Source organism: Aplysia californica, unplaced genomic scaffold (genome assembly GCF_000002075.1).
Source record: "Aplysia californica isolate F4 #8 unplaced genomic scaffold, AplCal3.0 scaffold00443, whole genome shotgun sequence".
Taxonomy (NCBI): Eukaryota; Metazoa; Mollusca; class Gastropoda; order Aplysiida; family Aplysiidae; genus Aplysia; species Aplysia californica.
Window position 1 is genome coordinate 173,923 of NW_004797713.1, and position 13,870 is coordinate 187,792.

Genomic DNA, 13,870 nt, shown 5'->3' on the forward strand with positions numbered 1-13,870 from the left:
CCAATCCTTAATTAAACCTTCTTAATCCTCTATGGCCTTGGTGACTCCGGGTTCCACCAATCTTTAAAGAAACCTACTTATTTCACTGCGGTGACCCCAGGGTCCACCTGTCCTAAAACCTAGTACCAATCCTTACTTAAACCAAACCTTATTTCACTACGGTGACTCCGGGGTCCACATCCTAAAACCTAGTATTTCGCTATGCAGACCCCGGAGTCCACCTATCCTCTACAGGACTATACTATTATTATCAATTTGCAATTTTCATTGATTAGCATTTTTGTTTAAATATAATATTGAATCAGAGTGCAGGGGAGACCGAGGCGCCCGGTCGATTCGGTGGTCGGCTTTTGTAGATCTATGCATTTTTTACGGAAAGCCGTATTACCTAACCCTATTACTAGATCTATTAGTGTTGTGAAAACTTCAACCTCTACAGCTCAGGCATCAAAAGATGCTGGTAAATAATAATAGATCTACGTCCTGAAGTTTCATAATTTATTTTTATACAGAATAACACAGTACACAGTCAGTAGTTTTTATTTCATCGAGTTATAAAAATGGCCTTCGTATAAAAATTGCCTTGTTTTCAGAAGCAAGTTTTAATAGTTCTAGTTCTACCTAATCGATTTTCATGCGAATTCAACCATTTTGATGATCTTTCTTTTCCTTTTAAAAAGATGTAGATCTAGGCCTGTCGGATGTGGCAGTGCGAATAGCACTGAGTTGTTTAGATCTAGATCTAGATCTAGACCCATCAAAACACGAGGCTTCGTGGCCGATCGCAAAAGTCTACGGGGCTTATCGAGGCCGATTCGCCCTGCCGCGAGCACGTTCACTAAACTGCCTACTAGATAGAATCTACTACCAAATATTCTCTACACGATCTTTGCTACTACTACTACTAGGCCTACTAGCCTACATGTACTACTACGAGACAGTACGAGAGAGTGTCACTCAGGCAAAGATAGTGTAACTTTGACTCAGCCACGTAGTATACACACTTTTTATACCCCAAATTTAACCCGAAAGTCCATTCGGAGGATTTGACCTTTTCACTTGACCAAAGTGTGCCAAAATGGTAGCCTAGCTTTTGCCCCTCCATGAAGGAAAAATCCGGCCCTCATTCAAACCATTGGAATTGAGCAAAATTTTGCGTTTTGTGCTTTGTTCTTTACAATATTCATTATGGTTATGATTTATAAGTTGTACACTGAGGCAAAACCATACTAAATGAGAAAGGTGCACCATTATGAAAGTGGAATGAACTCAGTTGCCTGAAAAGAGTAGTTTGAACATGTGTGGCCTAAATAAGCTAAACCCCCTCCCTTACCTTATTTAGGCCACAGTCCACTGTGGCCTAAATAAGCTAAACCCCCCTCCCTTACCTTATTTAGGCCATATGTGGCCTAAATAAGCACTCCCAAATCCCATTTTTAAACATACCAGGGCCTCAAATAAGAGAAAACACACTTCTTGATAACCGTGAATACAACACAGCGTTCCCCAAAACCTACTGATGAAATCGTGAATTCACGACTGCATCAGGCGAGATTCGAATATGAAAATCGTGAATTCCACACTTTTTCGAAAAAATGACCATCTACGGTAAAAAATGTACAACAGTATTATTTCTAAAAGGTAATTGATTAGTTTCATCCATTTAGTTTACATCTTGGACGCCAAATGACGGAGAAAATCAGTTTTTTCCCTCTCCTGTAAAATTTGCTTCGTGTGGAATTCACGATTTCATCAGGCGACCGACGACATGTTTATTTTTGTTTTGTTGTGTGTTATAGTTTTTCTGTAATTTTTTTTTTTTAATCACATCGCACAAAATCGACAGCCATGGCCTCTTCCCAACACCTCTTTCCCCACTCCGAGAATGCGTGATCGCTATGTGCAATCTCATTGGTCGACATATATATAACTCTGCCCAGGGCAAGGTCAACTCAACTTGGTTGTTCTGTTCATACTAAAGGTGCAGGGAGGGCCAGTTTAGATAGATAGATCTAGATCTAGATCTAGTAACTGGATATTTTAAAGCTCATGTCTCGATTGTTATCGTTATAGGCCTAATAGAAAAAATTTTCAAACGCTGGAAATTTGGGAACAAGGCAAAGGGTCGTAAGTGACGTCATGCTGGACTAGATTCAGAGTCCAAAAATATTTTTTGTTTAATCAGACTCGAGTCCAAATGGTCACTTCGATATAATACATATTAATCTACGAACTAAACTTTTCATTACAAACTTTTTAGCTGTCACTATTATTAGTGAGGAGTTGACAAATTCTCATTTTCCGTCACTTCTTCCCATAGTACATTACAGATTTTTCCTTTTCTCTTTCTCTCACCTCCTAGTACTTGAAACAACCATATCACTATCAGGGTCAAGTTGTGGGTTAGCAAAACTAACACATGACTACTCTAGATTTGTAGATCTCTAGTTCTAGCAAGCAGCAGGTCAGAAACAAGATTGGTCAGAGACTATGGGACTGAATCTATTTCAAGGGTTTTTTTAAATTTATGCACCCGTCTCATGTTCACGTTTTATATACAGTCCGTGCCGGGTTTAAGCACGTTGGCATAAAGCACGCTTCGGACTCAAGCATGCTAAACGACTCTTACCAAATTTATGCTATATATAAATTACACGCCTTTAAGCACGGTAACTTCGACTTCAAGCACGCTTCATTTACAAAACAGTCAATACTTTCATGATGACCCATCGAAGTTCGAAAACAGTCTACACCACAGCAGTGAGTGTGCTAAAAGAAACACAGAGAAAGCAAGTGATGGAGACACACACTCACACGCGCAGAGAGGAAGGCAAAGAGATGCACACAGCCGCGCACGTGAACATAGGACCTAGATTCTAGCCTTTGGCAAAGCTACACACAGACGAAAAAAGCACAAAGAGAGTCGGCCAGACGAGAAAGGGAGGCTGGCTGCGATTTCCCCTTTGACCTCGCTATCCGTTAACCCTGATTGTGTATCACGCGTGAGGTGGGATGAAGGCGGCGGTATGAATGTGGCACAGCCGGCAGTAGTATGCACAGGCAATGTGTAGGCCTAGTGTGCTGTATCGTGACAGGATGTCTAAATTAAGTTTTCATTTCCCATTCGACCATAAAACAAAAACAAACAAGCAAACAAAAACTAAAATGGTGGGTAAAAATAAGAGTGCACACTTTTGCGGGACCGCTATAGGCCTGGCCCCGCGGAAAACTGCATTTTTGAAACAGAAAAATTGCAAAAAATTGCAAGGTAAACAGCCTAAAAATTGCAAAAAATTGCAACCTTTTTTCCCATCCCTGGTGCATTAATACGGGTTAACATTTTTAGTTTAAAAAACATGACAATTTGAGTACCGGTAGCATAAAAGCAGAACGGCCTTTAAAAAAATCATGACCCATAATACAACTTTTATTACCACGATTTACTAGTAACAACACTCGAGTGCGTTAGCAATAAAGTTACCGACCAATAATATAATACCGCGTGACACAAAATAACGGGACCCTCGGTTATCGTAATAACTTTTAAATGAAGGCATAGAATTTTACCAAATTTAGTACATACCGGGTACTTGGTTCTTGCAAAGATCTAAAAGTAAAAGTGCAGTATGAGGTTAAGTCTATAAAAAAAAAATTTGGGGGGAGATTTTCGAAACAACCTACTAAATGCAAAATTAGCTCATGCTCCAATCAATTCAAATCCTGTTCTATTTTTCTCTTGAAACCTTCGATACACCGGTAATCTGTGTTTAGATCTATTTCAGATATTTTCTTTTTTAAAACCAGTATGGTATTGTTTTAACACTAAGTCAAATTGTAAAATACAGAACATTTTTTTTCCATATATAAACAATAGTAATAATAATGTAGATCATTTCTATAGTGCCCATTCCCGTGTAAACGCAGCTTAAGGCATTTTACATAACGAAGCGTCTACGTACACAGTAACCGGGTACCTAGCCTCAGTGTCTACGTACACAGTAACCAGCAACCGGTGTCACGTACACGGTAACCAGGCAATTCAGAACTCCAAGTTCAGTTTTTGTCATCCGGTGTTGCCTTCAACCCTAGCCCTCTCCCGACTGTACCTTTAAAAAAAAAAATCAATAATCCTCCAATTCCGGAGCCCTATACTTCGCAGCGCACAAACTTTGAATGAACTTTGGTGACCCCAACCGGTACTCACAATGTGATGCGAAAGCATAGGTTCCCTGACCCGTCACGATGGTGGGCCCGACAAGACGCTTGTACATGTATGACTTTCTTTTTTTTTTACAACAAGTGACAGCACAGGACAAATATTGATTTATTTTCATTCCGGTTCCTGTGTACGTAGATACTGAGACTAGGTGCCCAATTACCACCGTGTATGTAGACACATGCATCATGTACGATTATGAACAATATTCACACATGCGCGCACACACACACGCGCACACACATGCACACCACACACACGCATACACCTACTTTTTAGCACACGCGCACGCTTACACACATTAGATCTATAGGTGTAGTATCTTTGGTCTCAGTATTCCGGCCTGAAGTTCCGGTTATAGCTTTTAGAGTACGCCCAGTAGGCTTGAGCTGGGCCGAAACCATGATTTACGTAGGTCTATCGGTTCTTTACTCTCACCATTTCGTACTAAAAATTCTGTTAAAATTAAAGCGTTGATGTATTTTTGCCTAAAATTGCAAGAAATTGCGAAAATTGCAAAAATTGTGGGTTTATTGTGAAACTCGACGAAAAACGCGGACAGTGCGGCCGCAAGACCGCGATTTCCTGGGGGGCCACATAGGCCTACTTACAAACAAAGGAAAATAGCACGGGAAATTTTCTTCATGAAAATCTCTGGATTATGTCTACTTCGCACTCAAGCACGCTTCGGCATTAAGCACGCTTGAGCTTTCTCCATATGACCGTGCTTTAAGCCGGAATAGACTGTACTTCTTTTCGAGTAGTATTTTGCATGCTAAACACGAATATGGTCATCATTTTTGCCGCAAATCAATAGTTATTGAGTTATTGATGTTTGAAAATAGTTTAAATTTACGGAGGTGGCTAGCCAGCTAGCATTAGAGTCTTAAGTATGTACAGCTAGCCTCTTCCTTAAATTTAACAATAGAATGGGGGGTTTCAGGGGGGCATGCCCCCCTGCATTTCACAATGATTTGATGTTTTGGCAATTAGGATTGATATTGATTTGCAAGGATTTTAGTGGCCATACCTGTGTTCTACAGCAAAAATTATGACAGTTTAGCCCTCAAATCAATATGTATCTATGTGTGGGTGCATAACAAAGCTGCCACTCAGGAATTTCCGAAGGCCGGAGTAAAACCAGTGAGATCCAGAGGCTATAAACTGGAAAATCTAGCCTATGGTTTTGGAAGGGAAAACTGTCATATTTGTTAACCATAGGCAGCTGAATTAATTGTATTTGAAAGAGAAAAAACAAGAAAAAAAAACAAGTGACTAAAAATCCAGTGTTTGTTGCCAGCTGGTGTCTCATAAAAAGATTTCTTTCACTTTAAACTTGTACATCGATGTAGAACAGTATTGGATTAAGGAGGCAACACCTTTGCCGCTGTACTGAGCGATTTCGGTACTCCTGAACAATTGCGGTCCCATTGCACTTAGTGCCCCTGTAGTGTGTTTCTTATCGAGATCTAAACTGAATTAAAATTATAGCCAAGGCTATCTAATCTAGATCTAGAATCTAGATATCTAAATATGTGTAGATCCAGATTATATCTAGAGATAGATTATCTAGGCTATCTAGAGCTAGATCTAATCTATGATCTAGATTCATTTCCATAGCCACAATACCCGTCATGTAAACCTGGCCCTGTGGAAAATTGCATTTTTGAAATATAAAAAATTGCAAAAAATTGCAAGGTAAACTTCCTAAAAATTGCAAAAAATTGCAACCTTCCCATCCCAGGCGCATTAATACGGACTTAACATTTTTAGTTTAAAAAACATGACAATTTGAGATCCGGTAGCATAAAAAAGCATAATAGCCTTTAAAAAAAACATGACCCACAATACAAATTTTATTACATGTAACAACATTTACTAGTAACAACACACGAGTACGTTAACAATAAAGTTATCGACCAAATATAATATAATATCGCATGACCCAAAATAATGGAACCCTCGGTTTTCGTAATAGCTTTCAAATGAAGGCATAAAATTTGACAAAATTTAGTACATACCGGGTGCTTGGTTCATGCAAAGATCCAGAAGTGTAGTATGAGGTTTAGTATAAAAACAAAACAAAAATTGATAGGAGATTCGAACAACCTCTAAATGCAAAATTAGCTTATGTCCCAATTAATTCAGATCCTATTCTATTTTTCTCTTGAAACCTTTGATACACCAGTAATCTGTATTTAGATCTATTTCAGATATTTTTTTTTAAAAACCAGTTTGGCATTGTTTTAACTCTTAAGTCAAATCGTAAAATACAGCAATTTTTTCCCCCATTTAATAGTAATAATAATGTAGATCATTTCTATATCGACCACTCCCACGTGAACGCAGCTTAAAGGCGTTTTACTACATTAATTTTTATTAAGGGAGTGTCTTCGTACACGGTACCCAGGCAACCGGGCACGTAGTCACAGTGTCACGTACTCGGTAACCGGGCAGTTCAGAACTCCAAGTTCAGTTTTTGTAATCTGGTGTTGCCTTCAATCCCAGCCCTCTCCCGACTGTACCTTTTTAAAAAATCAATAATCCACCCATTCCGGAGCCCTATACTTCGCAGCGCACATATTTTGACTTTGAATGAACTTTGGTGACCCCAACCGGTACTCACAATGTGATGCGAAAGCACAGGTTCACTGACCGGTCTCGATGGCGAGCCCGACAAGACGCTTGTACATGTATGACTTTCTCTTTTTTTTTTCAACAAGTGACAGCACAGGACAAATATTGATTTATTTGCATTACGGTTACCATGTACGTAGATACTGAGACTAGGTGCCCGGTTACCGTGTATGTAGACACATGCATCATGTACGAACAATATTCACACGCGCGCGCGCGCACACACACACACGTACACCTTACACGCGCACACACATGCACACCACTCACACACCTACTTTCTTATTACACGCGCACGCTTACACTTACACACATTAGATCTCTATGACTCTATGTCTCAGTTTGTGTTGCACATTATGTACAATGTATTCCAGCCTGAATTTCCGGTTATAGCTTTTAGAGTACGCCCAGTAGACTAGACTAGAGCTGGGCCGAAACAATGATTTACGTAGGCCTATCGGCTCTGTACTCGCATCATTTTGAATTTAAAATTCTGTTAAAATGAAAGCGTTGATGTTATTTTGCCGAAAATTGCAAAAAATTGCGGGTTTATTGCGGACTTTGACAAGGCCGCAAGACCGCGATTTCCTGGGGGGGGCCAGGTAAACAAACGGGACCGCAATTGTACAGGAGTGCCGCGATTTCTTTATTAAATCGCACCAAACGCAAAGTGCAGCAAGCGGCTTGTGTTCAATTTTCTAATGAGCTTTTCAAGTCGCACACCGGCTGCTTCTTCATTCCAGCTCCTTTTATTTTTGCTTTTCTAAATCAATTTCTCTCGAATTTCCGCTGTTTTCAATGACAACTCAGCCCGCCAACGTCACGATGTCCGATCGACAGTGTGTTGCTCCACATTAGGCTAAACAATGTGAAACTAGCGCTTGGCACAGAAGAACGGAAGTAGAAAGCTATGGGCGGACATGCGCAGGCTGTGTTTTCGTCTCTCTCCCGGTTCGGTGTTTTCCGCGTGTAAAAAAAAAAGTATCGCAATTTGTGACCAAGAGCGGTCCAGCTGAGGAAGGACGAAAGTAGCGGGAAAAGCTAGATGAAGCGGAGTTTCCACTATTTGGCAGGAAAGTGGCAGCTATGATATAAGTAAACGAAGTGACTATTCAGACTCGAGTCCGAATATGAAAAAATGTTATTCGGACTCTGATTCTTGTCCAGCATGACATCACGACTCCGGCTTCCTGTCCTTCCTCACTCGTGACTTGCCTCAGGCTGGGTAGAGACCGGGATCACTTCGGGCAAAATGGCGTTAAATTTTGCAGGGGCCAAGTTTTTATCTTATAATGAATTTGAGGCCGGCCTGAAAAGTTATAGCACTTCTAATAAATGTTTATTTGTCAAGAGGTCATCAGAAGCAATTAAAGATGGCTCGTTAGCGGGTGTCGGGATCGGATGGGCGGCCTGCACACGTGTGGCTGTGTGTGCGTGTCGGGGAGGGGGGGGCACTATCGGTCCAGGCGTTGAACGTCACATACGCGTCAGTCTCCCCCCCCCCCCCAGCAACTGATCATTATTACAATAAATAAGCAAGACTAGACGTAGATCTACGAAATGAATTGTGCGCTGGTCTATGGAATCAAAAGTTGCCGTATGCTTGGCTCTACACAGCAACACAACTTTTTCTTAGAAAGAATTTACCCTGTTTTGTGACTGGCCACCTCTATTCTCACCCGGATTAATAGCGCAGGCGAGTCTTTTGGCTATTCTCACCCGGTGGGCGTTCACCGTTATATAGCAATGCCAATCGCCCGCTGCTCCTTGGGCCGGAAATCGGCCTCCGCGGGAGGGGTAATTTTTGGGCCGCTCGGAATCAGAAGTGACTCTCTTCTAAGTATAGTTATGGGAAAACTCCTGGTCGAAAATAAATGAAACTCAGCAACCAACCAGAGGAAAGGTTAAACTAACGACATGCCAGCATACAATCCCGAACGATTACTAGAACCGGAGATATTGCCGTATTTGTGCGAATTTCCTTTGCGGTTCAAAAACTAAGCGGAGCTGCGGGTTGATCGCCGACCACACAAGCGCTCCACATGTCTTCTTTATTGCTGTAAAATTTCAGATCTCAGCGTTTAGTAGATTTTCCGTACCAACTTAAAATTACCACCCATCCATTGATAAAACACTAGATCTGGAAACTAGATCACGCATTCCAAACGCGAGGTGCCGGCATGCAAGAGGCGTGTGATCGCTAGGCCGCATGTGATTGGCTGCCTATAACCAAATAGGTCACCGATGACTACATCGCGGGTTTTCCCGATAGCGCTTTACTGAGTTTTAGAAGGGGTGATCGCGTCGTGGTAAAAACGATGTCACGCAATTCAACAAATTTCACGCAAATATCAGTCTTTAAGATTCATATATATATATGCTCCAATTCATTACTGACTTATGAACAGTTTTTCCTCAAAATACATCAAAACATGTCCCACATTTTGGCAATTTTTTCCTAAATGAAGGTCCTCCAACATTTTGCAAACAAAAATCTTAACTTTTTTATTTATCAATAGATTTTTAAAATTTAAAAACCATACTTCTTAGAATTTACTCTATTTTCATTTAAGCCCATTTTTAAGCAATTTGGATGAAAATTTAATTTTTCATTGTCATTGCTACGTTATAGCCTAGGCCAACCAGTGAAGCGTTCACCCTGAACCACAGAATTCTACACTGTGATAACAGAATTATAGAATTCTGTGCTGTGAACAAACGTTCTATTACTACTGTGTTAGTTTAGAGCCTAAAACTAAAAGCATGCAATTTTGTCTGTGGGCAGTGGAGAGAGAGAAAGAGAGAGAGGAGTAGCGCGAGAACTTCCGGGCAAAACAAAATGGCGACCCGCGTAGTTCGGCTCGATTCAGAAAGTTAAATAGCCGTAGCATCTTTGTAGACAACCAAATTAATTTAGTTTTGTTGGTTTTTTAACATCATTTTTAAACTTTGTTTTGGTCAATTTGATCGTCCACACTGAGACTGATAGACAGTTTTCAGAAAGGGACAGAGAGAGAGAGAGGGGGGAAGGAGTAGATCTTGCGAGAACTTCCAGGCAAAACAAAATGGCGACCCACGTAGTTCGGCTCGATTCGAAAAGTGAAATAGCCATAGCATCTTTGAAGACGATCAAATTAGCTTGTAACGTTCGTGCTATAACGTAATTTTTTCTTGGCTTATATCAATATGATCATCCACACCGATACACAGTATTCCAAAATTAGGAAAAACAGGTCTTGTTTCACACTGGGTGAGAATAGCCTACGCTGGCAAGTCTCACCCGGGGTGAGAGGTAGATCGTATTTTTTATTCTCACCCCGGGTGAGAATAGCCACTTCCTTTGTGACTGCTATGAATAAGTTTAAGTCGCTGTTCAGTGTTAGTAGGGGAAGCATTATAACATTATAACTGACAGATGGTCGAGGATGTTTGGTAGAAATAGAAGAGAGGGCTCAGGCTCACTGCTCGAGCCGCTTTCAGGGCTCATCAGTAGTTGAGTAGTGTCAGGGGCATTTTTCTCATTGTCTGGCTCTCACCTTCGCTTCATACAGAACCCTTGCTTTTGTAGGGTCTGGCTCAAAGCATAATACAATTTCCCCAATGTCGTATTCAAAACGCAGACTTCGTCCAGCCATTCTAAGTTGAAAAACTTGTACGACGGCCTAAAATCCACCTAAAGTGGGGACACCGCTTCTTATTCGGCTAATTTCGAATGTAAACAAAGTAAACCGCAGAGAGCGCACCGGAAGCTTGAGATGCTCCCAATTTTGCAAATATGAATTATAAAGTCGTAAAAATATACATTACGTCCAGTGTTTGAAATTGTTTCCTATAAGCAATTATATAAAGAAAACAAGACTTTTAATGCTATTTTACAAGTAATTTAAGTTAAGATACAAATTGTTTATTGTTTTGAAGTAATATTTCCATGCAAAACTAAACCTATTTCCAGCCGACACGATTTGAGAAATTAAAAACTCCTAGTGCAAACTTTTAGAAAGCACACAAATAATAAAATTCAGTAGAAATAAAAAGCAAAAGACTATTCACAAGAAATAAATTTTGAAAAAATAAAACAAAGAGTCTAAAAGAATTTCTAAAATGATTTAGTAGGTTTTGAATCTTGTTCCTCCTCATTTGTATATGTTTCGTTTCATCAAAAATCCACGATCGAATGAAGGGAACTTCGTCATAAAGCGCGGCGCGCGGGTTGTTTACAAACGACAAACACAGTTTTAACACAGAGACAGAGATCAAACGTGCGTCGTGTCGTCCGACTGTGGGTGGGTCAGAATTTTATAGAACCAACTGGATACAGTCATCATGCCATCACCAAAAGAAGAATACTCAAACGGGTTGTCATCTAATTCTAATGGGTATGAAGAATATAATCGTACAGCTCACTGTATTTAACATGCGATTAAAAGTAGAAATAATGCAAACCATTTTTCGGAAGTTCTGATAGCTGATTTGATAGCGCGTCTGCGTTTGATGTCGAGCAATGACTTTTGGAGCGGTTCGATTCCGGTCCCGGACAGTTTTTCTTTTCTCTTTTCCTCCTCCCGACTGACCAACAGTTCCATAAATTATAGGCCTAATTTGTAGAGTTACTTTGAGTATTAGTGATTAAAAATGCAGGAGGGGGGGGATCTAGATCTAGATCTAGAACTAGATATTATCTAGATCTAGACTAGTCCTCCTGCGTCTTTACGGCAATTTTCGTGCGGTCTTCCATCATGTCCAGGTAGGCCTAATAGATCTAGATCTAGATTCTAGATCTAGACTAGGCTAGAAAATCCGAAATGTTACCGAAAACACGTCGTTCCATGTGGGTATCCCAGGAAGTGATGACATTACATTACTAAAATTAGCAGCCAATCAGAAAGATGCGTCATTTCTAAGTTTAACGGCATGTACCTCATTTATTACTATAGATCTAGATCTAGATTTAACCCTCTGAGGGAGACTAAAATTCATTCTTTCATAATGGAAGTGGCTATTCTCACCCGGAATACGATCGACCTCTCACCCTGGGTGAGACTTGCCACCATTGGCTATTCTCACCCGGTGTGAAACAAGACCTGTTTTTCCTAATTTTGGAATACTTTCTATCGATGTGGATGATCAAATGGATAAAGGCAAAGAAAAGATTACGTTATAGCACAAAAGTAAGCTAATTTTATCGAGGAAGTGGCTATTCTCATCCGGGGTGAGAATAGAAAAACGATCTAGATCTACCTCTCACCCCGGGTGAGACTTGCCAGCGTAGGCTATTCTCACCCGGTGCGAAACAAGACCTGCTTTTCCTCATTTTGGAATACTGTCTATCGGTGTGGATGATCAAATTGATAAAAGCCAAGAAAAAATTACGTTATTGCTCAAAAGTAAGCTAATTTGATCGTCTTCAAAGATGCTATGGCTATTTCACTGTTCGAATCGAGCCGAACTACGCGGGTCGCCATTTTGTTTTGCCCGGAAGTTCTCGGAAGATCTACTCTTCCCCTCTCTCTCTCTCTCTCTCTCTCTCTCTCTCTGTCTCTATCTGAATACTATCGGTGTGAACGATCAAATTGACCAAAACAAAGTTAAAAAATGATGTTAAAACACAAAAGTAAATTAATATGGTTGTCTACAAAGATGTTACAGCTATTTAACTTTTCGAATCGAGCCGAACTACGCGGGTCGCCATTTTGCTTTGACCGGAAGTTCTCGCGCTACTCCTCTCTCTCTCTCTTTTTCTCTCTCTCTCTCCACTGCCCACAGACAAAATTGTACGCTTTTAGTAGGCTACTGTTGTAATGGAACGTTTGTTCACGGCACAGAATTCTACAATTTTTCTGTTATCACAGTGTAGAATTCTGTGGTTTAAGGTGAACGCAAAATTTGTTGGCCTAGATCTAGGCTATATTTATAACGATGAACGCGCAGCGGGTGAGAATAGCCAAAAGACTCGCCTGCACTATTCTCACCCCGGGTGAGAGTAGAGGTGGCCTTTTATCAACTACAAAGATGCAATGGCTATTTCACTTTTCGAATCGAGCCGCACTACGGGGGTCGCCATTTTGTTTTGCCCGGAAGTTCTCGCAAGATCTACTCCTCCCCTCTTCTCTCTCTCTATCTCTTTCTGAATACTGTCTATCGGTGTGGACGATCAAATTGACCAAAACAAAGTTAAAAAATGATGTTAAAATTTTAACACAAAAGTAAATTAATTTGGTCATCTACAAAGATGCTACGGCTATTTAACTTTTCGAATCGAGCCGAACTACGCGGGTCGCCACTTTGTTTTGCCCGGAAGTTCTCGCGCTACTCCTCTCTCTCTCTCTTTCTCTCTCTCCACTGCCCACAGACAAAATTGTACTTTTAGTAGGCTAACAGTAGTAATGGAACGTTTGTTCACGGCACAGAATTCTACAATTTTTCTGTTATCACAGTGTAGAATTTTGTATTTTAGGGTGAACGCTCAATTGGTTGGCCTAGATCTAGGCTATAACGGTGAACGCGCACCAGGTGAGAATAGCCAAAAGACTAGCCTGCGCTATTCTCACCCGGGGTGAGAATAGAGGTGGCCTTCATAATATTATTATACGCAGTGGCTATGTTCACGGCGCCCTGAATGCAGTTTGCAGGCGCTGTTGAGGCTACGACGCTACGTTCACGGCACTCAAGCTTCGTTTAGACGAAGTGTCCACTGCCAGTTTAAGGCATGATGCGGGAGAAATTTTGAAATTCGTTAAGAAGAAGAAACTTAAGCTTACAAATGTTGTAGCATCAATATAAAAAGAGCGGAGAATTAAGTCATGAAGTAAAATTTTAAAAATTCTTTTGTGTTACTATGGTAACATTGGAATGTCATATGCACACATTTCTAAAAAATCTATCATACGGTTATAAATGATTTTGAATGTTACAATTATAAGTGGTTTTGCAGCCTTCCGTGGCTGTTTTAGAGGATGGACTTGGCATTTTTGGTGTAGGAGGAAAATCTTTTCCAGAATCGAGGTCCTAAATATGGGT

General features: G+C 40.5%; 2 protein-coding genes across 2 annotated transcripts in view; one reads left to right on the plus strand and one right to left on the minus strand.

Moving 5' to 3' along the window:
• The window catches only part of LOC101861146 (male-specific lethal 3 homolog), a 34,445-nt gene extending 23,849 nt beyond the window's left edge, over positions 1–10,596 (minus strand). Inside the window, exon 1 of the mRNA XM_005104943.3 lies at positions 10,390–10,596. Coding sequence (XP_005105000.1) covers positions 10,390–10,488 — 99 coding nt within the window. The 5' untranslated portion in view covers positions 10,489–10,596. The remainder of the gene's footprint in view (positions 1–10,389) is intronic.
• A 483-nt stretch (positions 10,597–11,079) lies between these two features.
• LOC101861380 (deoxycytidylate deaminase) overlaps positions 11,080–13,870 on the plus strand; it is a 14,280-nt gene continuing 11,489 nt past the window's right edge. The window contains exon 1 of the mRNA XM_005104944.3: positions 11,080–11,229. Within this exon, the coding sequence (XP_005105001.1) occupies positions 11,177–11,229 (53 nt within the window). The 5' untranslated portion in view covers positions 11,080–11,176. The remainder of the gene's footprint in view (positions 11,230–13,870) is intronic.